This window comes from Brachyhypopomus gauderio, unplaced genomic scaffold, assembly GCF_052324685.1.
Source record: "Brachyhypopomus gauderio isolate BG-103 unplaced genomic scaffold, BGAUD_0.2 sc45, whole genome shotgun sequence".
In the NCBI taxonomy this organism is placed as follows: domain Eukaryota; kingdom Metazoa; phylum Chordata; class Actinopteri; order Gymnotiformes; family Hypopomidae; genus Brachyhypopomus; species Brachyhypopomus gauderio.
Genome location: NW_027506871.1, coordinates 1,078,447 through 1,104,464, shown reverse-complemented (window position 1 = coordinate 1,104,464; position 26,018 = coordinate 1,078,447). Strand labels below are relative to the sequence as shown.

General features: G+C 42.0%; 2 protein-coding genes across 3 annotated transcripts; one reads left to right on the top strand and one right to left on the bottom strand.

Moving 5' to 3' along the window:
- Positions 1-229: 229 nt before the first annotated feature.
- On the bottom strand, positions 230-24,449 carry LOC143486739 (butyrophilin subfamily 1 member A1-like). Its single transcript, XM_076986137.1, has 7 exons — positions 24,257-24,449; positions 12,179-12,229; positions 5,686-6,039; positions 5,305-5,580; positions 5,054-5,155; positions 2,210-2,327; positions 230-1,214 (listed from the first exon to the last, which is right to left on the bottom strand). Exons 2-7 carry the CDS (start codon positions 12,225-12,227, stop codon positions 1,205-1,207), a joined length of 909 nt encoding a protein of 302 aa, XP_076842252.1. The 5' UTR covers positions 12,228-12,229; positions 24,257-24,449; the 3' UTR covers positions 230-1,204.
- Positions 15,772-23,258, top strand: LOC143486730 (uncharacterized). Of its 2 annotated transcripts, none has more exons than XR_013123645.1 (2): positions 15,772-22,774; positions 23,097-23,258. XR_013123645.1 is itself a non-coding variant. In XM_076986116.1 (2 exons), the coding sequence occupies exon 2, from the start codon at positions 16,530-16,532 to the stop codon at positions 22,521-22,523; it is 5,994 nt and encodes a 1,997-aa protein (XP_076842231.1). In that variant the 5' UTR covers positions 15,772-15,994; positions 16,317-16,529; the 3' UTR covers positions 22,524-23,258. The 2 variants fall into 2 exon arrangements, 1 of the variants encoding a protein (XP_076842231.1); XM_076986116.1 differs by having other exon boundaries at positions 15,772-15,994; positions 16,317-23,258.
- Positions 24,450-26,018: the final 1,569 nt, after the last annotated feature.

Genomic DNA, 26,018 nt, shown 5'->3' with positions numbered 1-26,018 from the left:
ACATGGTATCTGCCATGTAACACACACACACAAACACACACACACACACACAAACAATGTTTATTATTTGACCTACATGTTCTTTACACAGGTAATTTTATTAGTGTTCATTAAGCATACATATTGTTAAATAAGTTTGTTCTAGTACACTAATTTACACACCCACACCAACACACACACACACACACACACACACACACACACACACACACACACACACACACTTCTGAATAAAACAGAAAGTGGATATGAGTTATGGTTAGTCACAGAGAGAGAGAGACATTGTTCTGGATTGTTGTTTTATTAAAAAAAAATATATATATTTTTGAAGCATTTTGCATGGTATGGGCTCTGTTTTTGCTTCTTTTGTCTAATTGTTACAACTTACCCCAGCATGGGTTACAACCTACCCCGGTGTAACAAGGGAACACCTTGTATTTGACATCAACTCACGGCAGCTGTGATATTTCAATTGAAGTTTGAATTGGTGCAATTTGTAGTAAATAAACGGGTGTACTTTGTATAAAAGTTTGAGAAGTCTAGCTCAAAAATTCAGTGAGTTACAGGTGCTGAAGCAAAAAGTGTTACAACCATACCTGGTCTCCCCTACTGTAAATATATTTAAGTATGTACTGGAGTTGACCAAACAGATGTTAATTCACTCTGCTACACAATCTGTCATGGAATTGATGTCATTCCAGTACGTGGCTTCAAAACACCCTAGAAGAGCCTTGTTAGCTTCCTGTGAAGTTGTGTAACCGAGCCCCTCATACCCAGAAAAATATCTTAATCTCATTATATACAGAGTGTGACAACACAGGACTGTTTAAGGTTGGTCTCAGCGTGCTAAGGAATTCTTTCCCTGTTGTTTAGTGAGTGTCAGAATTCCTTATATCAGAACCCCAGTCTTACAGTGTAGATCTTTATATAAGAACTCCAGTGTTGGAGACAGTGTGGATCCATATACAAGAACTCCAGTGTTGGAGACAGTGTAAGTCCTTATATAAGAACTCCAGTGTAAGAAACAGTGTAGATAATTTTATAAGAACTTCAGTGTTACAGTGTAGATCCTAATACGAGTTCAGTCAGGCAGAGCAGATTCATTAATTCTCTTAGACAGACCTGCAGTCTTGACCAAAGTGTGAAGCTGAGAAGTTTAATGGTGCAGTGTCTCATCTGTGCAGTCGTCCTCAAACCTTCAAACCTACTGGAGACTATAGAATGTGTGAGAAAATAATTCAACATGTAAACATCTTATGACATACGAGATGGCAGTCTTGCAGTCTTGTCTAATCCAGTTTTAAAGACTATTTATAATCTAGTTTAAAGTCCTACATAGACTACGCTCTCACATTTCTACACATTGTGATGCAGGGACAGAGGCGGTGAGAAGCAGAGGCTGCAATCTGAATGCTTTATTGTCCGTAGTCAAATAAACACAAGAACTCGGGCCAATAGGCAATAGTAATGCTAAAGGAACTCAAGGAAGTAAAGGTGGAGGTCCACAGGTAAAGGAGGTTTGAGAGCAGGAACAGGCTACGTCCAACGTTGTGAGGGGAAGATCAGTGAATGTGCAGCACTGGACTACATGACCTGTGGGTCTTTAGTACCGCTGTGTGTAATGAGGAACAGGTGTCAGTACTGAGGGGAAAGTGATGCTGGGAGTGTCTGGAGTGAGAGGGTGTGCTACGTGTGGGAGTGGGCGTGAGTGGTTGAGAGTGAGTGCTCGTGCACGCCCTCTGGTGGCTCCTGGGACGACCCACCGTGACACTCATTCTGTCCCAAATGTCACAATTTCTGGATCCAAATTGAGGTGCAAAAGGCTCGTTTGGAATCTTGATTATACTGGAAAATCTGAAACTGTCCTAAGATTGAATACAGCTCACCAACAACTCATGTGCTATGATCTAATACTGCAAAAAAGATTACTATAAAGGTATGGAAGAAAACAGATGTACTTTGATTTGGACAGTGGATCATAGTACTAACCTGTTCTCTAGAGAGATAGAATTGGGTAATGGTTGAATACACTTAATCCATCTGGACAAGTCTGAAACCCCCTGATCTCAAAACAGACTGTGACGGTTCAAAAGAACCAGACACTTCATGGGTGATGAGGTTGTGCTAACAGGGAGTCTGGGATAAGACTGGAGTCCTTATAGCAAGAACCCAACTGTCTCTATATAAGGAACCAGCTGGGTAACGTTACCATGGACTTTGTCTCTGATCCTTCTCTGACTTGAGCATAGTGTATTCCACAAGTGTCCACTGAGCTTCAGTGAAGTTCATCCCACGGAGATGATCTTCATCTCCTCTCTCCACACACTCTGCCCACAAGAAAGAGTGAAACATTGTCATCATATAAAAACTTTTTACGGTCATATTCTAAACATTACTGTCAGTGACACGGACCATCACAGTCAAAAAACAGGCCATTAGAGTTCTGCCCTGGTCTAAATCATATCACCTACATGTTAGCACTTGGACAAATGCATTGACCCAGTGTTTGTGTTGGTGAGTTTCTACAAAGCTGTGTTTAAGGGAGTTCTTATATAAGGATCCACACTGTCTCTTGCACTGGAGTTCTTATAAAATGATCTACACTGTCTCTTACACTGGAGTTCTTATAAAAGGATCTATACTGTCTCTTACACTGGATTTCTTATAAAAGGATCTACACTGTCTCTTACACTGGAGTTCTTATAAAAAGATCTATACTGTCTCTTACACTGGAGTTCTTATAAAAGGATCTATACTGTCTCTTACACTGGAGTTCTTATAAAAGGATCTATACTGTCTTACACTGGAGTTCTTATAAAAGGATCTATACTGTCTCTTACACTGGAGTTCTTATAAAAGGATCTATACTGTCTCTTGCACTGGAGTTCTTATAAAATGATCTACACTGTCTCTTACACTGGAGTTCTTATAAAAGGATCTACACTGTCTCTTACACTGGAATTCTTTTATAAGGATCCACACTGTCCCTTCCACTGGAGTTCTTATATAATGATCTACACTGTCTCTTCCACTGGAGTTCTGATATAAGGATCCGCACTGGTTTGAGTGCGGTGTGTGGGCAGTCTGTTCATTCATGAATGTTTGAGTTCATGGATTCTCAGACCGGTGGAAATACGGGTCCGTTCTTAAAAGGTTTGCAAGTTCACAAGAACCATCACCAGATACAGTACGGAGTCCGAGCGACCACTGATATGAAGATAACAGAACCACTGAAGATCTCACTGGTACAGAGATGAGTTCCAGACTTACTGATGAAGGCTGATGTGTGAGATAAAGTGTGGCAGTTAATTTTCATATATGACTCATTTTATGTACAGAGTGTATCTACAAATGACCTGCTATATGTTCTAATAGTGGGTTAGTCTAACATGTGAATGAATGAATGAATGAATGAATGAATGATTGTTTCAATTTATATAGCACCTTTCAGGATACCCAAGGCACTTTACAATTGTTATCACAGCTACGTCTCAGACAACCAATCACACACCGGCAAGAAGCAGCAGCCAATCACACACAGCGTACTCTCTACCGGGATCCACAGCCCCCTGGGGGACTGAATGGGGTGCAGGAAGGGGAGAGAGGACAGACCCTAGTGACAGAGCACCATCCACCACTGGGCACACAAGCACACACACATTCATGCACACACACTCAGACAACAACTTGTTTCACGTGATTAATGACATTGTATTGTATATTGATATTTGTGGTTTAATGTCACATAACCAGCAGGTTCATTTGTTGTAATGTTTCCTGTATCACTTTTTCTCTTCACAACCAACACAACGTTCTGTGATGCTGATCTGGAGAATCAGTAACACTTCAGTAAATATGTCGTCATGGAGATGAGCATGTAATGAATTAACTGAGGAAGGGATGATGCAAGTGCAGAAAAGTAAGATTTATTTAAATAAATTAGAATGTTAAACACTAGGTACGGGGGCAATACGAAACACAGGGAAACACAATGACTAGACACAACTAAGTAGTCAGTACAATACACTAAACTAAACCAACAGGAATCAGGTTATGCATGTGAAATATAACGAAACGTAGTGAGCAGAATACAAATAAAACAAACATGGTAAAAAGAAGAACTAAGCAAAATAGACAGCACTCATTGAGGAGACTACGGAGTACGAAAGAACAACCTAACAGGCACAACGGATAAGAAAAACACAGCAAGTAACAACACGACTGAAGAACAAGTACACCAGGGCACGAGTAGACTATAAGGGAAGCACATACAGATAAGAAAGCTATGTAGGGAAATTCAAATAGAATACGACCGGAATATGGAGACTAAATACATGGGTTACAGAAGCACACGAAACTATCGTAAAAAGGAATAAGGGGCGAGAACTAAGGGAAACAAATTACACAATAGCGAAATCACAGGAGAATATCATAACATGGAATCAGGACACAGAGGAGGAAGAAAGCAGGGAACAGAGAGGACTTACGACAATCACGGACAAGGAAGCACAGGACTGGGGAAACTAAATACACTGAGATAAGGGAACATGAACGAGACACGGCTGGAGAACACTGAGGGCAGGGGCGTGATAAACAGAGGAAACTATGGTAACGGGGAAACAAGACGGAACAAGGGAGGAGGGCGGAGCTTGGCGTGACAGATCTGGTGGAACTGGAGCTAATGAAGCACCAGCAGTAGTGTTCTAGAATGTGTTCCAGAACACTCATGACCTTCCAGCAATGTTCTAGAATGTGTTCTAGAACATTCATGACCTTCCATCAGTGTTCTAGAATGTGTTTCAGAACAATCATGACCTTCCAGTATTAATCAAAACACCTTCAGGGTGAGCCTGATGATCTAAAAGTGGATTCATGTCTTTAAATCTTCTTCACAGCCCCACATGTACATTGAGGGATAAATCAGACACATTTCATCATTTAATGATCAGCTCTAAGGTTCTGGTGAACTGGATCGTAATCTGAGACCCTTCTAGTACAGACAGATATGAGGACTGAGGTGTAGGATTATAGTGAGAGACAGATACTGGTTTACCTCTCCATATGAAATATACCACAACACACACGAGTGCTGACAGCAGGATCAGTGTAATTGGAACAGTGATGGCAGTTGTGTAGTCAGGTTTGGGTAAGTGATCTGAACACAATGATAAAGATTCAGATTAAAGATCCATGTGAGTAGACAAAGACTGTTTCAAGAAAGATGGATAAAAAATAATACATTATAAGCAATTATAAAAACATTCTCTCATATAAATATACTGACGTTTTCAGTAGTGTAATTACCAGTGATGTCGATCTGTTCCTCCTTCTTGACCTCCCCCAGTTTCACTCTGCAGATGTAGGTGTTGGTGTTACTCTTGTGTGCAGTGAGGCTGCGTCTCACATAAAACCCTCCATCATCTTCACATGACTCTTTAACTCCAGCAGGCAGTTCAGCTCCTTCACTGTTCAACCACTGGAGATCAGGAACAGGCCACCAGCCTCGAGATTCACACTGTAGAAGAACTCCACCTGAGACACCAGTACCCAGGACGGTGATGTTTGGGGTTCCTCCAGTAGCTGTGGGTTAAAATACCAAAATCTGAAATAGCATCGTCCTGTTTCTGTTTACATACACACTTATTAAATCTGGACCTTTAATGTTTATAATATAATGATTTTTACCTTCAATTCTAAGCTGAACATTGACACTATCTTTCCATTGGTCAGAATCAACCCGACATCTGTACTGTCCTCCATCAGACACTTGAACTTTCTTCAGTAGCAGTGAGGTGTTGCCCTGCTGTAGTTTCTCTATAGACAGCGATGTTCTGTTTATGTATGAAGGGTCCAGCTTGTCTGTCTGGTCTTGTTTATTCTTATAGTGATGCACCAGTTTGTCTCCTAGATCCTGTCTGGTCCACTTCACTTCCAAGTTCACAGCACTCATGTGTGGTTTGAGTGAACAGGGCAGAGTAACGTCAGAACCAGGAGCAGCAACAACTGTACCTCCACCCTCCAGATCAAACCTCTGAGCTCCTGTAATGAGAAACACCACCATGATGGATGTTCACATTCACTCCACACATTACACACATCAACATGTCTGATGTATAGAGGTGATTTCACACCGTGTGTTTAAAGGACATGTGGGTGAATATTCTCATGATCCAGGTGTTATAAAGGTAAACACTGATGTCACAGGTAAACAGAACCAGATATGTAGCTGTTATTACTCAGACTGTAGTGTTATGTGCAGGTACAGTGTATACATGTGTGTATGTATAATGTCTTCCTAAGGAAACATAAATCCTTTGGTCATGTGGTCAGCTGGGTTGTGATTGTATCATAGTGTATTACAGTGTGTTATTTAATGTGTTGTCATGGTAATGGGAAGTAGGGAACTCGATGATATTTAATTTAACCTCGTTTTGTCTCTGTGTTTGTTTTAGGGGGTCAGGCAAATGTTTTTATTGTTTCTTTGTTTGTTTATTCACTGTATGTAGGCAAGTTAACTGCTTTTGTTTTGTTTATTATTTTGTCCTGGTCAGTTCCTGAAATCCTCCAGCAGTATGATACCATAATACTCTCATAAGTATATTAAACACAGTCAACACTTATGATACCCATAATACTCTCATAACTATATTAAACACAGTCAACACTTATGATACCATAATACTCTCATAAGTATATTAAACAGGCCCGTTGACAGTCTTGCTGGGGCCCGGGACAAGAAAGTTTCATGTGCCCCCCCCCCCCCCCCCCCCCCCCCCCCCCCCCCCGCGCACGTCATTTGAATTTTCTCTGTAGCAGACAATCCTTGAGTTATGGCATATAGTATATAATATAGCCACACATCAAAGCTGTTTCTGACAGCTGACTCTGGTTTGCGCGAAAATGACGTAATCGCAGTCGCACCGCCGTGCGCGAGGGCCCCACGCGCTGTTGATTCGCGAGATCGTGCGCCTCTCGAATTTTGTAACTTCGCGCGCGCCGCGCCTCAGCGCAATGAACAAAGTCATATTTGCAGGGTTCATACACCTTTATAAGGTGGAATTCAAGCACTTGTACGTCACTTTCAAGGTCCATTTCAATATTTTCCAGCACGTTAAACTTAATTAAGTTAAATATTTATACATATAATCGAAATTATTGGAAATAATTCGCTTTTTATCACAGTATTTAATGGATGTTTATTTTCAAAACGCCCTCAAATCTTAACGTCTTCACGAGAACTGTTCAGTCAGACAGCTATTTGTTGTGAAACGATGTAGTTACAATTTCAAACATTTTCAAGTACTTTAGCCTAAATTCCAGCACTTTTCAAACGTGGAACACAATGCAACATTAAAATTCGTTAGGTAAATATTTTTCCTTTCTTTTCTGCACTCCAGATTTTTGTATTTACTTTAACTATCCACCACTGTTTCCCGCTGTTGGGCGGGTACCAGCCGGTTACGGTCGGTGCTGGATCAAACCATTTTCCAGTGGGAGGCGGGGGTGTATGCACTTAATGGAAAATATGCAGATAGGTAAAAAAAACATATATATTTAAGCCATTGAGCTTATTTTGAGTACAGAATTATTTTATATTAATGAAAGATTTCAAGATTATTTAAAAATTATAGACTTTAAATAAAAAATAAATTGCTGGGCTCTTTGATGGGCCCCCCTGGCCCTGGGGCCCGGGACAACAGACCCGGTTGTCCCCCCCTGTCGACGGGGCTGATATTAAACACAGTCAACACTTATGATACCCATAATACTCTCATAACTATATTAAACACAGTCAACACTTATGATAATAATAATAATAATAATCTTTATTTGTATAGCACCTTTCATACATACATGCAACTCAAAGTGCTTTACAGTATAAATAAAAGAAACATAAAAAGGAGAAGACAAAAAGAAAATGTTAAAAGAAATTAAAGTAAAATAACAAAATTATAAAAAAGTAAACAATATAATAAAAAAGTAAAGTAAATAAAACTAATTAAGATAAGTAAATAAGAAGATAAAAATAAAATATTAAAATTAAAGATAAAAAGAAATAATTAAATAAAGACTAATAATAGACTAGAGTTTCTTAACTAAAAGCAGATCTAAACAGGAAAGTTTTGAGACTGTTCTTGAAACTGTTCAGGGATGAAATGCCTCTGAGCTCTTCAGGAAGAGAATTCCAGAGCTTTGGGCCATAGTGGCTAAAAGCACCCTCGCCAATCTTTAATCGGCTTTTAGGAATCACCAGTAGATTACTGTTCGAAGACCTCAGAGACCTGACTGGAACATATCTAACCATCATTTCACTGAGGTAAAGAGGGGCAAGACCATGAAGACATTTAAAAACCATGACTAGAACCTTAAAATCTATACTAAAGCTGACAGGTAACCAGTGGAGTGAGTGGAGTGCATGTGTAATATGATCTCTCTTTCTCCTGCGGGTCAGAACCCTTGCAGCCGCGTTCTGAACTCGCTGTAGGTGTGAAATAGAGCTCTTTGGAAGAGCAGATAGAACAGCGTTACAATAATCTAGCCTTGATGTGATAAATGCATGGACAAGTTTTTCACTGTCAGCAGGAGTGAGCATATCCTGGACCTTAGCAATGTTTTGAAGGTGAAAATAAGCTGTCTTGCACGTAGTCATGATGTGTGATTTGAAGCTGAGCTCATTATCAAAGGTGACGCCCAGGTTCTTAACACATTGACTGGCATTCAGATTCATTTGATTTAAATAGGTCTGGACATCATTCCTTTGTGAATCACTGCCAAGAACAAGAACCTCTGTCTTCTCTTTATTTAATTGCAGAAAATTGTCAGACATCCATGTCTGTATATCATCTATGCAGTCAAACAGTGAGCAAATTGATTTTAGGGCCTTAGGTTCTAGAGAAATGTAAAGTTGAGTGTCATCTGCATATTGATGATAACTAATACAATGTTTATTAATGATATGTGGTAACAGAAGCATATATAGGTTGAATAGTAACGGCCCAAGAATTGATCCTTGGGGGGACGCCACAAGTTATTTTTTGACGTGTGGAGGAAGAGGTACCTAATGCTACATAGTAATCATGCCCAGTTAGGTACGATCTAAATCAGTCTAAGACTAAGCCACTAAGGCCTACCCAACTCTGTAGTCGATCAAGAAGAATTTCATGATCAACCGTGTCAAAAGCGGCGCTTAAATCCAGCAGAAAAAGGACTGAGAGTTTGCCTGCATCCTTATTCAATCTCAAGTCATTTACTACCTTAACTAGGGCTGTTTCAGTGCTGTGGAGAGCTCTGAAACCAGATTGAAAAGTGTCATTTATTTGATTTACTTTTACATAATCATTCAACTGGATTGACACAACTTTTTCAATGATTTTGCTAAGAAAGGAAAGGTTAGATATAGGTCGATAATTATTGAGAATTGTGGGATCAAGATTTCTGTTCTTTAATAGTGGTTTAACCATTGCTGTTTTAAAAATGTTAGGGAATTCACCCAATTGCAGAGACTGATTAACAATCGTTAGAACTTCATTTGCTAATGAGCTCAGAACCTGCTTGAAAAGGCATGTAGGTAAAGGGTCCAGTTCACAAATAGAGGATTTTAGTGATGAAATCACATCAAGTAGTGTTACCATGTCTACTTCTTGGAAATAAGACATATTAAAGTTAGGCTGAGTAACTGATATAAGGTTTGATAGTCTATTAGTGCTTGTTGCTATGTTCTGCCTTATACTAGTAATCTTGTCCCTAAAAAATATAGCAAACTCCTCACATTTTTCAACTGAAACAGTCTCAGGGAAGACACATGAGGTGGGGTTTACTAGCTGATCAATACTTCTGAACAGGACAGCCGAGTTATTATTTGATGAATTGATTAAGGTAGAGAAATAGTTTTTCCTTGCTGATTTCACTTCACTGTTGTAATTCTGCAATGTTGTTTTATAAATATCAAAATGTACTTGCAATTTTGACCTTCGCCAACGTCTCTCAGCCTGCCTACAATCTTGCCTAAATTTTACAATAGAAGGAGTGTTTCTCCAGGGCATCCTAATTTTACCAGAGAATTTTAGTTACCTTTGGTGCCACAGCATCAATACAGTTCCTAACTCTGTGTGTGAATGTTTCAACTAGCTCATTCCCATTTTCTGAGAGGGGAGGGAGGGACTGTATCATGTCTGTTAAGGCCACGGCACTGCCAGCACTGAGATAACGCTTGGTTATTGTACGCTTTTCACTGAGTGTTCTAGTAGATAATGACATATTGAAAAATACACCAAAATGGTCAGAGATTGCATAATAATTTCAGTATTATTAACCTCTATGCTTTTAGAAATGATCAAATCTAAAATGTGGCCATGCTTATGAGTTGGGCCTGATACATGCTGTATGAGATCAAAAGAGTTAAGCATCCTCATGAATTCTGAAGTGATTGGATTTGTGGATATATCCATGTGAATATTAAAATCCCCAGCAATTAAAACATAATCAAAATCAATTAAAATCCTTGAAAGCATTTCTTCAAACTCTTCAAGAAAATCTGCATGTAGTCTGGGAGGATAATTGATAACAATCAAAAGAACTGAATAAGTACTGTTGAGTTGTACTGCCAGATATTCAAACGTAGGATGTTCCCCTAATGAGATCTGCTTACAGCGGAATGCTTAATGGTAAAAACATGCAACACCACCACCTCTCTTATTTACTCTGGAGACATTAAAATAGTTAAAGTCGGGAGGTGAAGCTTCATTTAGCACTATTGCTCCATTGCTATCAAGCCAAGTCTCTGTTAGAAAAAGAAAGTCCAGACAATAATCTTCAATTAATTTAGCTATTACAAAAGACTTGTTTGTGAGTGAACGGACGTTTAGTAAGGAGACTTTGAAGACTTGATGTGTTTGATCGGCATCACTTACATCACTTGTGCATTTCACTGGAATCAAATTTTGTTTGTTACAATGTTTTGTGCCCTTGTGTTTTCTTCTGATTACATTTTTATTTCGATTCTGAGAGCCATGCCACCGGCTATTTAAAATAACTGGAATGTAGCACTGACTAGGAGCATGGGTTCCAGTGTGTCAGACCTGAGAAATCACTGAGTGTGCAGGAGAAGTAGGTGAGTTCCTACAAGACTGCAGACTGTAGTGTTGCAGAACCTCTTCAATCTCCTGGAGTTTACCTCTGAGACTGTGGACAGATTCTCTGACAGGAGAATACTCTCATAACTATATTAAACACAGTCAACACTTATGATACCATAATACTCTCATAACTATATTAAACACAGCCAACACTTATGATACCATAATACTCTCATAACTATATTAAACACAGTCAACACTTATGATACCCATAATACTCTCATAACTGTATTAAACACAGTCCGTCTCTTATCCTGCTCCTGTTATGTGTTAAATATAAAACTCTACAAATAAACAGTTTCAGATACACCGATCGATCAGCCGGTAACTGGAACTAGCTGGTTTCCCACATGGTCGGTCATAACCAGTAACCAGCTGGTCAGTCTCAATAAACTGATTCTGTGCTGGTCACATTTACACTTGGTTACCACACGGGGGTGACAGTGGCACAAACATAGCCAAATGAACAGCACAGTCACTACATTAGGCTTATATACGATAACAACATAATGATTTGATTTCTCGTTTGTATTACCTGGTGCAGTTGTTTTCAAAAGTAAACATTTTGCTTCTTACTTGGAGATTTGTGTGAAAAAGTTTGTCATATAAAGACATTCACAGTCATTAGTAGAGAACACATAACCTAGTTCACATTTTTATGTTAAGATGTAAGAAGTTTCTCTTAACAGAAAAAACAAACAATGTTTCTGTATGATGTCATTTATAATTCTTAAAAAGAAAAAAATCTGAATCAGCTAGACATGTAAACAAATCAGAAACTGAAATTGGCCAAGGAATCAACCAGTGCATGTCTACACTGTGTGTGTGTGTGTGTGTGTGTGTGTGTGTGTGTGTGTGTGTGTGTGTGTGTGTGTGCAGATCAGTTTAACCCAGTACTGTTATAGACAGTGTGTGTGTGCGCGTGTGCCTGTGCATAGATCAAATTCCCATGTGACGTGTCCTGTGTGATGTGTCTCTAATATGTACTTGACTCTTGGTATTGAGGAGTTTGATAGAATGTCTAATGATGGAGGTTACAGTACCTGAGAGAGACCATTGGAGGAACAGAATCATCACCCAGACACACTCCATCTCTGTAAGAGAACAACAGTGACATTTCTGTTAAAATACATTCAACTAACTCACAACTGTATGTGAAGTGCCTACATATAACCCGAGTTGAATACTGAAAGCAGTTTTGTCCTGAACACAAAGTCACCAGCAGGTGTCACTGTTTGGTTTCTCTCTGTACAGCTCTCTGCTGCACCTCCTGATTGTGCCAAGTCAAGCGTGACCTGAGGGCAACAATTCTGATGAAGCCCCAGGGCAACATACAAACACAGCCAATCAAAAACACTTAATCTCTATGACATCGTCAAAATTAGCCTGTTTAATTTTCAGACAAAATTCAAATGATCTAAGATAACTGAACGGCCGAAGAATTAAAATGTTCTAAAATTGGTTGTTGTTTTTTTTTTTGTTTTTTTTTTTTTTTGGGGGGGGGGGGGGGGAGCATATTTCATATTGTCATCATGCTATTACTAAAATACAAATCTAATAGCCTACAGCTTTTGCACAGTGCAGTATATATTTAGGTATTTTTTATTTTCTTGTAAACACACAAACACAGCTCATACAGACAGGAGCATCAACTCCGAAACTACAGTACTGTGCGATCAGACCCACACGGTCAGCTTGTTGTGCCTCTAGTAGTTTGTTTCAGAATTACAACATTTGTTTATTCTTAACCAAAAAGCAAGCATGGATCAGCAATTAGTGAGAAGAATAACTCACATTTTCCTTGAATGAAGAACTTGCACAAAAAAGGAAGAAGCAACTGTGAGTCTTCAACAGAGGTGTCAATTCCAGGTTCAGAAAGTAAAAGTCCTCACCAGGATTTTGCTCAAGCTTGCTAGATTTTCTAATTAGTGCAATCCAGGTAAAATTAGTGGAATCAACACAATCCAGGAAGCCTGAGCAAAATCCTGGTGAGGACTTTTACTTTCTGAACCTGGAATTGACACCTCTGGTCTTCAACTGATTGGTTTATTGATTTATCTTTATTATCTGTGTCACGGTGGGTCAGCCCAGATGCCACCAGAGGGGGCGCGCACACACACTCCTCTCACACACACCCTCTCACTCCCTCACTCCCAATCACCCGAGTATTAGCACCTGGCTCTAATTGGACTCGGGCTCTTTGCACATTCAGCCTGCACCCTTCGCCTCACTACGTGGGATAGCCTGCTCTGCACCGGACCTGCCATACACCTGTGGCTGTTTTACTTACCTGCATTACCTTGAGTATACTGTTGTGTTTGATCTGCCTAGTGGCCTGAGTATTTCAGTATTTTCAGTATTTCATACTTTTGTGTCTTGACCTGCTTGCATAAGGTGTCAGCCGTCTTCCCCATGACTGTGTAGCCTACAGAACTAAACTGAGAGACCATTAAAAAGACCTTTTCAGGTGTTTTGAATTAGTTGTTTAGAGTGTTGTACCAGGTGTCTTCAATATTGGAGCTTTTAACAATATTCTAATTTTCTGAGATACAGAATTTGGGGTTTTTCATTAGTTGTCAGTTATAATAATCAAATTCAAATATTTAAGTCTGTGTGTAATGAATTAATATAATATACAAGTTTCACTTTTGAATGGAATTACTGAAATAAATAAACTTTTTTTATGATATTCAAATATTTTTACCAGCACCTGTATACATTAGATAATTATCTGTAGGATTAGATAATCCTCCATTGGGTTAGATTGTTCTCCATAGGGACAAGATCTGGAGACTATTCAGGCTGCTGAAGTAATTCAATTGAAGTAAGTGAAGACATTTTTCTAGAATCACTGTTCAGATGTTCTTCAGTGGGTCATGGACCTGATCCCCACACGTTTCTGTGTGTTGTCCTCACACTGAACAGGGCAGCTCCACTCATGGCACTACCAATGCATCCATCAGCAAGATGTAAAACATCTGAACTTTCCCCACTCCACATGTTCATATTCACAGACACCTCAACACCCCGCACAGTGTTCAGCTGTTCTGGTCCATTCCAGTCAGACGCCGTCATGTGTTGAACAGCAGTTTGGTTAGGGTTTGGTTGTGGTTGTAGACAGTGTTGGAAATTAATTAATTGTTGCTGCCCCCCGACAGGCCAGCTATGACAGAAGAAAGCAGAACGCCCAGCGGTATCCTGACCTGCCTAAGAGGTTTGACTCACAGCTGTTGTGTCAAGAAACTGTGTCAAGATGAAGTTATTTTGAGGTGGGGTGGAGAGGGGAAGATATCAGCTCTGTAGCTGTCTTAAATAAAGGATTCAAGAGAAAGATTCTTTGCTTTGTAAATTTGGATATAACAATCAGCCCTGGACATTACAGTGCAAATGTAAGAAAAAAGAAAATTAAAGGCTAATAACTTGATGTGTCAATTTAGTGTTTTTCAGGAAGACTGTGGGAAAGCAGGAGTAAGGAGGCCTCAGTGGCCTTGAGGAGAACAGAAGGGGCCTATTCAGTGCAGGATGTGTAGCAAGCAGTTTTTAGATAACCAGGCACACAGGCTGGGAGAAGAGGAGCAGGTGAATTTCCATGGAGAGCAGCCAGGATTGGGGAGTTATCGAAACTTAACAAATCGAAACTTATGGACAGAGAGTATGAAAGAGAGGACATCGCCCAGCACGAGAGGCTTTTCGCTTGGACACTGCTGAGATCCACTTGGGTTAGGTAGATTCCTAGGCAACTAGCACCAGTGCACTGAAGAGTTTGTACCACGTATACTTTTATTATATTGCATTCATTTATATTCTATATAAATCATTTTAAAAGAACTTTTGTTGTCAAGACTTTGCTTGGACCACTCAGTCAAAAACCAGTCGGTTCATCGGGGCGGTGTTGGGGCCCGTCTGGGTCGGAGAAGAAATTCCCAACACAGGCTACTCCTGACAGTGTTGTGCCAGTTCACAGCTTTTCTGAACTAGTTCAAGTTCAGTTCATACATGCTCAAAGTGAAGAGTTCACGTTCAAAGTTCACAATCTTAATTCTGAACTAGTTCATTCTCTCACTCTCATCATTGGTCCACCCCCCCCCCCCCCCCCCCCCCCCCTCCAGCCCTCCGCGCTCTCGTCGTTGCCTATTACGCTGCGTTGCTATGCCTACCCCGCTCTGCTGCAATTCATCACGGGTAACGTAGTGCGGAAGCCAGTATGTTAACTATTCTCAGCCGGACACTACGTTTCCCACAATGCATTGCGCACACAACGTCAAAACCGTTTCTGTCTGGTGATACATGGTTTAAGCTGCACCAGCGAGAATGCAGGAGGGAGGAACTTTCTCTCATTGCGTTTCAAAAGAGAAAACAGATGTCACTCACTTTTCAATGGAAAGCAAATTCCAACGTTCATTTACAGTGATGTCTGCCGTTCATGACACATAATGTGAACTAATTCAAGTTCATGTTCTTTATTTAAAAATGTGTTGCGTTCAGTTGAACGTTCACGGAAAAATGAATGCGTTCTTTTGAACTCGTTCACGCACAACACTAACTCCTGTTATACTCATGTCGGTCAACGTCATGTAAGATAGGCGTGTATGTGAACCACAGGGCAGGAACATATCTTGTCCTGCAGAGTCACGGATGCTCTTCTCCACAAAGTCCACTGTATTTGTACGAAAGACTGTCGTTTTATCTTGTTGTTTTATATAAGAAATTGTTCTCATTGCGTTGCAGTACATTAGTCCGGGCTTGTAGAATGCGCACGCGCAGCGTCCGTTGGTCCTTACCGAAAGATAGGAGAGATAACTTTGTACAGCGGTGTGTCTCATCTTTATCTGAAAGTTGTGTGCGTCAATATATCAAAAGTGAGTTCAATATTGTTACTACTAATGTAGTACATGCTGCAGCGAGTGTGATATATGTACTAGGTCGATGCGAGCCGTTATTATTTCGATCTGTGTTGTTGTTAGCTCGTTATGAGCGATTGAGTAATTTACAGTGTTCTGTTATATCATTCAATGTATCTACACATGATCGGTGATCTGTTAGATGTAACATTTTCATTCATTGGATTAATTTCCGTTTGTCACTGTACTCATTTGGAGGATGTGTTTGTTTGTTTAGCCTTGTAGTAATTGATTGAATGTACTATTTGAGTAATTCATCTGTTTTTTCCTGTAATTACAGCCACACATATACAACCATCTACACATATCTTTTCGGGCATCTATCCCAATTCATGTCTGTATCATCCATCTCTCATCCAATCCTTGTAATATTCCATGTTCAATAAAGCAAAGGTGGAAAACCAAAATCTCTCGGAGCCCAGCTTTCTGACCGAAGCTTCCAACCTCCAACGTTCACCAGATCAGCACACACTAGAGCCAGTCACTCTTTTTCATGGTCCTTCGAGCCGGATCGGTGATAACTACAGAGGTTATGGATACATCACGCGAAGGCCCTCACGCACCTTCAGTGCAGCCACGTATCCAGCGAGAGAGATGTCCACCAGCCTACCTTGATGACTATGAAGTGGAATACCACCCGAAGCCAGCTGATGCACCCCATCCGCCGCATAGCCTCTCTCCCTCAGGCGGAACTGATCCTGGATCCCGAGGTAGTAAACCGATGTCACAGGTCAGTGCAAGCTCCACTCCAGTTCGCTCCATAACTGACGCCCTAAGCGATGTCCAAGCAGCCGAACTAGATGAACATATTAGACGCCTGGAACTGACAGAACTACACCGCCAGTTTGAGGAGGAGTGCCAAATAGAGGAACAGTGTCGGCTACTAGATAATCAGGCGCGTAAAGCCCTCTTTCAGAGAGAGGAACTTATTAGAGAAAAGGAGCGACAGAGCCGTCATTTAGATGAGGAAGCTCACGCTGCGCATAGAAGTAAAGAGTTCCTGACCAAGCAGTCCATTCTTCGGAAACGACTGAAGGATAAAGAGATAGAGTTGGAGAAAGCACGTCTCACTGCAGCGTATCTTAAGGAGTCTTCTCAACCCTCACACATTCGCGCGCCTACACCTGTGATTCAACCCATAGTAGCGGCTTTAGACACAATACCACCGAGCTGTGCTTACCCACAGCACTCCACACCTAAGGAAGGCATAGCAGTGTTACCAGTACATCAGATTCAGCCCGTGAATTCTGTATTTCCTACCGAGAGCTGTAAGACGAACCCTGCTAAACCGATACCTTCAGCAGTGATACAAACGCAGTTACAAGCTACTCAAAGGACCCAATCACCTAATCAGCATAGGGACTCCTGTCCAGAAGCTGTCATCCAACCTGCAGGGAGGAATGAAACACATCGGCCCTTATCACAGGACCCTCCTCTAATGCCGGCACAGCCCTGGAATGAACCTCAAGTACAATCCCCAATTCCAGATCATATGCCTGCTTATCCACAGCCAAGCACACCCAATGCCAATTTAATGGAGCTGCTTATTGCTACATCCTACGGGATACCTAAACCCTCTCTGCCTAGATTTAGCAGTGGTAAGGAGTCTGACTTCGCTTTATTGAAAATGGGCTTCGATAACCTCATGGGTGCGCACTCTCATTTGACTGAGCCATTTAAGTACCAGGTGCTCCTAGACCATTTAAAATTGCCAAGCGCATATAGACTAGCTCAATCTTATATGCATGATCCTACTCCATACACCACAGCTATGCAGGCCCTACAGGATAAATATGGACAGCCTCGTCAGCTAGTTCAGAGTGAACTGGGCACTATACTGAACTCCCCTCCTGTCCGGATAGGCGACGCAGAATGCTTTGATAACTTCGCTCTATCTGTGCATTCATTAGTCGGTATGCTCCGCTCATTAGAAGGCGAGAATGGTTACGAACTGAGATGCGGTTCACATGTAGATAGACTCCTTAGCAAACTCCCTGTAAACTATCGTGATGGATTTGTAGAGTATTGTCTTAACCGTGGCATACTCCAAACTGGAACAGATAGAACTTACACCCTAAGTGAGTTCTCTGCGTGGCTACAACTCAAAGCGCAAGCTAAGCGCATTTCTAGTCGAGCCGCTGCCTTATCCTCGGAACAAGTTACGTCGGTGAGGAAAACTAAGAAAGCCTCTAGTATGACCTCAACTGTCTACTATGGAGCAGATGAAGGTGCCTGTAGGAGGCCCAATAAACCCCCTGAACTTAAGGAAGCCTTCTCCAAGCCTAAGGAGAAGCCAAAACCTTACTGCCCTTACTGCAATGCGAGAGAACACTATTTGAGTGTCTGTGCTAAGTTCAAGTCACTGACTCCCAGCCAGATCTCGGAATGGCTTAAAGACAAAAGCTGCTGGCGCTGTGGACGCAATCATAAACCGGACTCCTGCACGCTTAAGAAACCCTGCAGCATCTGTAAGGGGCGGCACCTCACAATACTACATGAAGCGGTCTATCAGGAGCCTAACCAGGTCCTTATAGTCAACACTCCCACCGAGACAATCTACCTTGATCGTCCCAATCGACCGCAGAGAGTCATGTTAAAAGTAGTCAAGGTTAACCTTCACAATGGCGGCCGTTCACTAGAAACGTATGCTGTACTGGATGATGGCTCCGAACGGACCCTTATCCTTTCCCCTGCCGTTCAGCACCTGGGCTTGAAGACAAAGCCTGAGATCCTGGCATTAAGAACGGTTCGACATGATGTCGTAGATCTTCAAGGTGCCTCTGTGGCCTTCGACATATCACCTGCAAATGACTCAAGCAAGAGATTCAGAGTTCATCATGCCTTCACGGCAGATGAACTCGGCCTCTCGGAGCATAGTCACCCTGTTAGATCCCTAATGGGAAAATACCGACATCTACAGGATTTACCTCTTCAAACTCTAGATAGAGTATGTCCCCTAGTACTTATAGGTTCCGACTTCCCCCATCTGCTTCTCCCTACGCAACCAATAATCGCTGGTCCACCGGGAGCTCCGGTAGCGGTGTGTACACCCCTTGGGTGGACCCTCCAAGGACCTGCTAGCTTAATCCACCCGCCTGCAGGGGAGCAGAGGTGTCTTTTCACAGCACTTGCACCCCCTACCTCCGACCTCCTGCATCACGTAGAGAAGCTGTGGCAAGTCGATACCCTGCCCTACATCAGAGGCAAGGAGGCTATACGCTCAAAGTTAGACCAGCAGGCTCTAGCGCTACTAGAGAGCCAAACTACTCGAGTAAAAGTGGGTGGAGTTGAGAGGTATGCAACCCCACTGTTACGACGTAAGAATTCACCACCACTTAGAGCACCTGAAACTGCCTGCATTTCCTTACTACGTAGTACAGAACGACGATTGGCTAGAGATGTTGAGCGAGCCAAAGCTTACCACCAGGAGGTAAAGAAGTTAGTACAGGCCGGTTACATACAAAGAGTGGCTCCTGAGGAGGTAAACTCCACAGAAGAGTCCTGGTTTCTACCGCACCATCTGGTGTATCACAACGGTAAGACGAGGCTGGTGTTCAACTGCTCGTTCCAGTATGGGGGCCAAAGCCTCAACAGTAATCTCCTGACTGGTCCTACCTTGGGACCCTCCTTGTTGGGTGTCCTCCTCCGGTTTCGAGAACACACTGTAGCCATAAGTGGGGATATTAGAGCGATGTTTCATCAAATCCGCCTCCTCCCTCAAGACAAGCCATTACTGCGTTTCCTCTGGAGAGATAAGAAGGAGGAAGAGCCAACAGTATTCGAATGGCAGGTGCTCCCGTTCGGTACTACGTGTAGCCCATGCTGTGCCACTTATGCACTTCAGTACCATGTGAGAGAGCAGAGAGAAGGCAACGAGGACATCGTGCAGTCAATAGAACGAGCCTTCTATGTGGACAACTGCCTCCAAAGTCTCACTTCCGTAGAGGTGGCTAGAGACCTTATAGACCGGCTGCGTGGATTGTTGGCTCTGGGAGGGTTTGAGATAAGACAGTGGGCCAGCAATACTCCAGCTGCAGTAGAACATCTTCCAACTGAGGCTAGAGCTACCAATACAGAATTGTGGCTCTCCGAACAGTGTGGGGATCCACAAGAGTCGACTCTCGGACTGCGCTGGAATTGTCTCACAGACTGCCTGGGTTACAGGCATCGACCCGTAGAGTATTCAGAGCCCACTCTCAGAAATGTATATAAAGTTCTAGCAACACAGTACGACCCCCTAGGGTACCTCATACCCTACACGACAAGAGCTAAAGTCCTGGTTCAAGATCTCTGGAAGTCAGAAATAAACTGGGATGAGCGCATACCTAATGAGGAATTGCTAGAGAGATGGAGAGCATGGGAAGCCGAGCTCAAACATTTACCTTCAGTGCAGATACCTCGATGCTACCGTCCTCCCTGCGCAGATAATGGCGAGTCTAGGATTGAAGCTCACATATTCTGTGACGCTTCAGAACGAGCCTATGGTTCCGTGAGTTATCTTCGCACGCAGTGTATACAAGAACATGTACATGTGTCGTTCATTATGGCGAGATCTAGGGTGGCTCCTCGAAAACAGATATCTATGCCGCGTTTAGAATTGTGTGCAGCACTCACTGGAGCACAGCTGGCGGGAGTCATCAGTGCTGAGTTAGAAATTCCTGTCAGAGACATAACCCTGTGGTCTGATTCAACAACAGTGCTAAATTGGATTAAGTCTGATTCCTGTCGCTACAAGGTGTTTGTAGGCACACGGCTCGCTGAGATACAAGATCTCACAGAATTAACCAACTGGAGATACGTGAATACAGCGGATAACCCAGCAGATGACTTGACAAGGGGAAAGACTCTAATAGAGTTGAGTCACCCACACCGATGGCGGCACGGCCCATCATTTCTCCATCAACATGAGGACTCATGGCCAATACTACCCACATTAAAACCTCCTCAGGAGGATGTTGAAGAGAAGAGAAGTGCATTTTTGGGGAATATGACAGTCAGCAGTCCTAAGCTACCTGATCTCACACAGATCCAAACTTGGTCAGCTCTCCTGAATGTCACTCACCAGTTCCTTCACGGGGCGGCCAACCCTCAGAAAGGTGTTGAGATGACTGCCGCGGATGTCTTGGCTACTGAACTTTACCTGCTCAAACAGGCTCAGAAAGAAAGTTTCCCAGAAGAATTAGACACCCTGTCTACAGATAAGTCAGTGACTCCACGGAGCCGCCTGATCACTCTTGCTCCGGAGTATGACAGAGCTTTAGGTCTTATACGTGTAGGAGGAAGACTTAGAAGAGCAGTGGATCTAGATCCAGACACTATTCATCCCATAGTGCTGGACGCTAAGCATCGTGTAACACAGCTGCTCATTCAGAAATATGATGAAGATTTACATCACCCTGGAGCAGAACGCGTCTTTGGCGAGATTAGACGCAGGTACTGGATCCTACGGGGTAGAGAGGCTATCAGACGACATCAGTACAACTGCTTTGAATGTCGCAAATGGAGAGCTACACCAGTGATTCCTAAGATGGCTGATCTACCACCTGCCAGACTCCGTCTGTTCAAACCACCATTCTGGTCCACAGGGGTGGACTGTTTTGGCCCTTACAGTGTCAAAATCGGACGGCGTACAGAGAAACGCTGGGGAATCATGTTTAAATGTATGACGACCAGTTGTGTCCATCTAGACATACTAGAGAGTATAGATACAGACGCGTTCTTGATGGCATTGAGAAGGTTTGTAGCCCGGAGGGGTAAACCTTTCGAGATCCTCTCGGACAGGGGCACAAACTTCAGAGGTGGAGCTGTGGAACTCCAAGAATCCTTCGCCTCGCTTGAGAACTCACTCCGGCAACATCTCTCGGAGCAGCAGATCACATTCAGATTCAATCCACCAAACGCTCCACACTTCGGTGGCACATGGGAGAGAGAGATCAAGTCTGTTAAAGCTGCTTTACATGTGGTCCTGGGAGGACAGACGGTGAGTGAGTCTGTGCTACGCACTGTCATGATTGAGGTGGAAGGCATCATTAATTCAAAACCACTAGGCTATATCTCATCAGATGTCGCTGATCCAGACCCAGTTACACCAAATCTATTACTGATGGGTCGACGGGATGCATCGCTCCCACAAGCGATCTATGCCTCAGCCGATCTCCTCGGTAGGCGACGCTGGAGACATAGTCAAGTCCTAGCAGACCATTTCTGGTCTAATTTTATTCGTTATCACCTGCCTGATCTCCAGAAGCGGCAGAAGTGGCATCAGGACTTGGACAATTTGTCTGTCGGGCAAGTGGTGATGGTGGTAGATGCTCAGCTGCCACGAGCTTTGTGGCCCATTGGTCGGGTGATTAATGTTTTCCCAGGTGGCGATGGACTTGTCCGTACAGCAGAGGTGCAGGTCAAGGATCGGACCTACTTACGACCGGTTGCACGGCTGGTCAGACTACCGGCATGGACAGATGATGAGGACAGTCCAAAGATTTAATGTTTCTTTAATGTACAGTATAAGGACAAATTTAACACTAAATTTGGGGGCGGCCGTGTACGAAAGACTGTCGTTTTATCTTGTTGTTTTATATAAGAAATTGTTCTCATTGCGTTGCAGTACATTAGTCCGGGCTTGTAGAATGCGCACGCGCAGCGTCCGTTGGTCCTTACCGAAAGATAGGAGAGATAACTTTGTACAGCGGTGTGTCTCATCTTTATCTGAAAGTTGTGTGCGTCAATATATCAAAAGTGAGTTCAATATTGTTACTACTAATGTAGTACATGCTGCAGCGAGTGTGATATATGTACTAGGTCGATGCGAGCCGTTATTATTTCGATCTGTGTTGTTGTTAGCTCGTTATGAGCGATTGAGTAATTTACAGTGTTCTGTTATATCATTCAATGTATCTACACATGATCGGTGATCTGTTAGATGTAACATTTTCATTCATTGGATTAATTTCCGTTTGTCACTGTACTCATTTGGAGGATGTGTTTGTTTGTTTAGCCTTGTAGTAATTGATTGAATGTACTATTTGAGTAATTCATCTGTTTTTTCCTGTAATTACAGCCACACATATACAACCATCTACACATATCTTTTCGGGCATCTATCCCAATTCATGTCTGTATCATCCATCTCTCATCCAATCCTTGTAATATTCCATGTTCAATAAAGCAAAGGTGGAAAACCAAAATCTCTCGGAGCCCAGCTTTCTGACCGAAGCTTCCAACCTCCAACGTTCACCAGATCAGCACACACTAGAGCCAGTCACTCTTTTTCAGTATTTACAGAACCACTGTACCCTGGGATTGGTCAGGGTCACATTGCTCAATCAAGCTGCGCAGTCCAATGTAAGGAGTGTTGTTTAAATTTAGGATTTATCAGCAAAAGGCTGTTTACATCCAATTAAACAAAACAGTGTAGTTAACATCAAGCTGGTGTTACGGAGATTAAACAAATCGTGGTGGTTTGTGTGAATTTAAAAACAGCACTGTTTAAAAAAATGATTAAAAAGTCGTAACAGTAGAAGAAATCAACTTATATGTGAAAGTCTCTGTCACTACCCGATTAGAACCGGAACGGTGGCTAGTGAGTTGATTAAATTACCCGACACTTCATAAATTGACCCGTATTTGGCCAGTGGCGGGTGCTAATCTCCCACTATGGTTGTAGATGTACTGCGCAGTTACGCGTTTCCACCGTGCGCGGTTCAATCCCGCAGGTTCTTAACGCAACGGTCACCAACCACCGGGCTGCGGACCGGATTTTATTTCGTTGTATTTACCCCGGTCCGTGAAAATATTGTCTGACATGTAACCGGTCCGTGGCGCAAAAAAGGTTGGGGACCGCTGTGTTAACGCACCCATACCAAACAGCAGCGCCGTTTCATTAGGAACAGCAGCTCAATATGGACCCATTAATAAACCTCCAGTTAGCTATTAACGTGCATTTAAATTAATGCAGCTCAGCAAATGTAAATTATGAGTCCACTTGTTTAAAATTGAATAAGAATTTTTAAAATAGCAAACACCCGTTCTTCAAATGTAGTTCTGCCTCGCAGACCTTCTTCAAAAAATTCAGACAGGAAAATCTCGAAAACACGTAACTGATTATTAAATTTGAATCAAGTCTATTTTAATTAAAGCTGCTTGGCACATTTTTATTTACAAGTCCACTTGTTAAAAATAGAATAAATATCTTAACATTTTTAAAAGAAGCAAACTCACCCGTTCTTCAAATCTAGTTCTGCTTCAAGGAAAAAAAAAGTTTATTCAAAAAAACCTTCAAAGAGTTCAGGCAGCAAAATCAAACTAATTTGAGAACTCTTAACTGTTCATTAGGTTTGGAGCAATTTAGTGAAGAAGCAACTGCCGCTGAATTTCGCTTTTGCCCAGAATGAACCCTGCTGACAAGGATGCACGTTCCGCTATGACTGATCAACCCATCAACGGAAGTGGATGTGCATCTTTTAAAGGAAGGAGACCGCCCAACACTGCAAAAAGAGAAGTTTATACTTCATTTTTAAATACGTAATATTAAGTATGAATGTATTATATCTTTTAAAGATTAGTTCTTATACGTAGTAATACTATGTGTAATTTAGTTTAAATAATCATAATTCACATAACGTCACTCAGTCAATATTTTACAGAACTACACCATCACCTCTCTGTATTACACCAGCCGTAAGGCCTCAGTCTGCCCGGCGGACTACCGAGGATCTGTTGCACGCAGGTGGCAGCGGGAGGCGTCAGACCACAACAGAGGCACGTGCAACACTGGAGCAACGTAAATAAAGTCCACGTGCAAAGGCCTTTCAAAAGAAACTGGGTCCCAGCATCCGTCATCTCTCCCATCAGTAACAGAACAAACAGGCACTACATCTCAGATACTGTAACTGTGGTAAACATGCATGGATGATGTGTGTCGGCGTTTGGAGAAACGCACAAAAGTGATTAATTTAGCTATTTCAAGATCACTCACAAACAAATCTCGTTTAATTAAACTTTTAATAGCAGCAAAGTAACGTGCGGTTAACGCTTTAAACAGAAAACACGACAAAATACGACAAGGTCGAGGAGTGTAGTGCCACGACCGTGTTGTCCATTGCCTGTCCTATTTTCTGTTTAAAGCGTTAACCGCACGTTACTTTGCTGCTATTAAAAGCTTTTGCTCTGCACGCTGCCTGAATTCTCTGCGTCTGACTCTCACGGCAGCAGCGTCACATTACCAACCACTGCAAAAAGTACTTTGCTATTCTTAATGTTACTGTTGATGTTGCTATTGAGAAAATTTTTATTAAGAAAAATTTTGTCTTGCTTTTCTTGTAATTAAGTTGTAAACATTCAGAACTGCACAGAGACAGAAGATGTAATAATAATAATAATAATAATAATAATAATAAAATGAGAGCTGCATGTATTGGAAGGGAGCGTAAAAAGGGAAACTGTACCTCCATCTTTACAGCTAGGGTGAGAGACACAGTTGAGGTTTGGTGGTGCTGACTCAGTTAGGACGAGACATGCACTTATATACGAGATACAGATACACACTTATACACGAGACATAGGCCTACTTATATATGAGATACACAACGTAACCACACACACCCACAAACACACGTACGTAAGTACATACAGTATGTACTGTATAGGTATCTGTACTTTACTCGAGTATTTCTCTCAATTAATATTTTTTTACTTCTACTCACTTTAATTCAAAAGAAATACTCACTACACTTCCAAAACAGGTTTGTTACTGTAATCTGAACTATATTTATTTATTGATCTATTTGATCACTTTATTGACATACAACCCCTGGCAAAAATGATGGACTCACCAGTCTGAGGATGTTCCTTCAGTTGTTTCATTTTGTAGGAAAAAAGCAGATCACAGACATGACAAAAAACTAAAGGCATTTCAAATGGCAAATTTCTGGCTTTAAGAAACACTAAAAGAAATCAAGAAAAATAATGACCTCCCATTTCC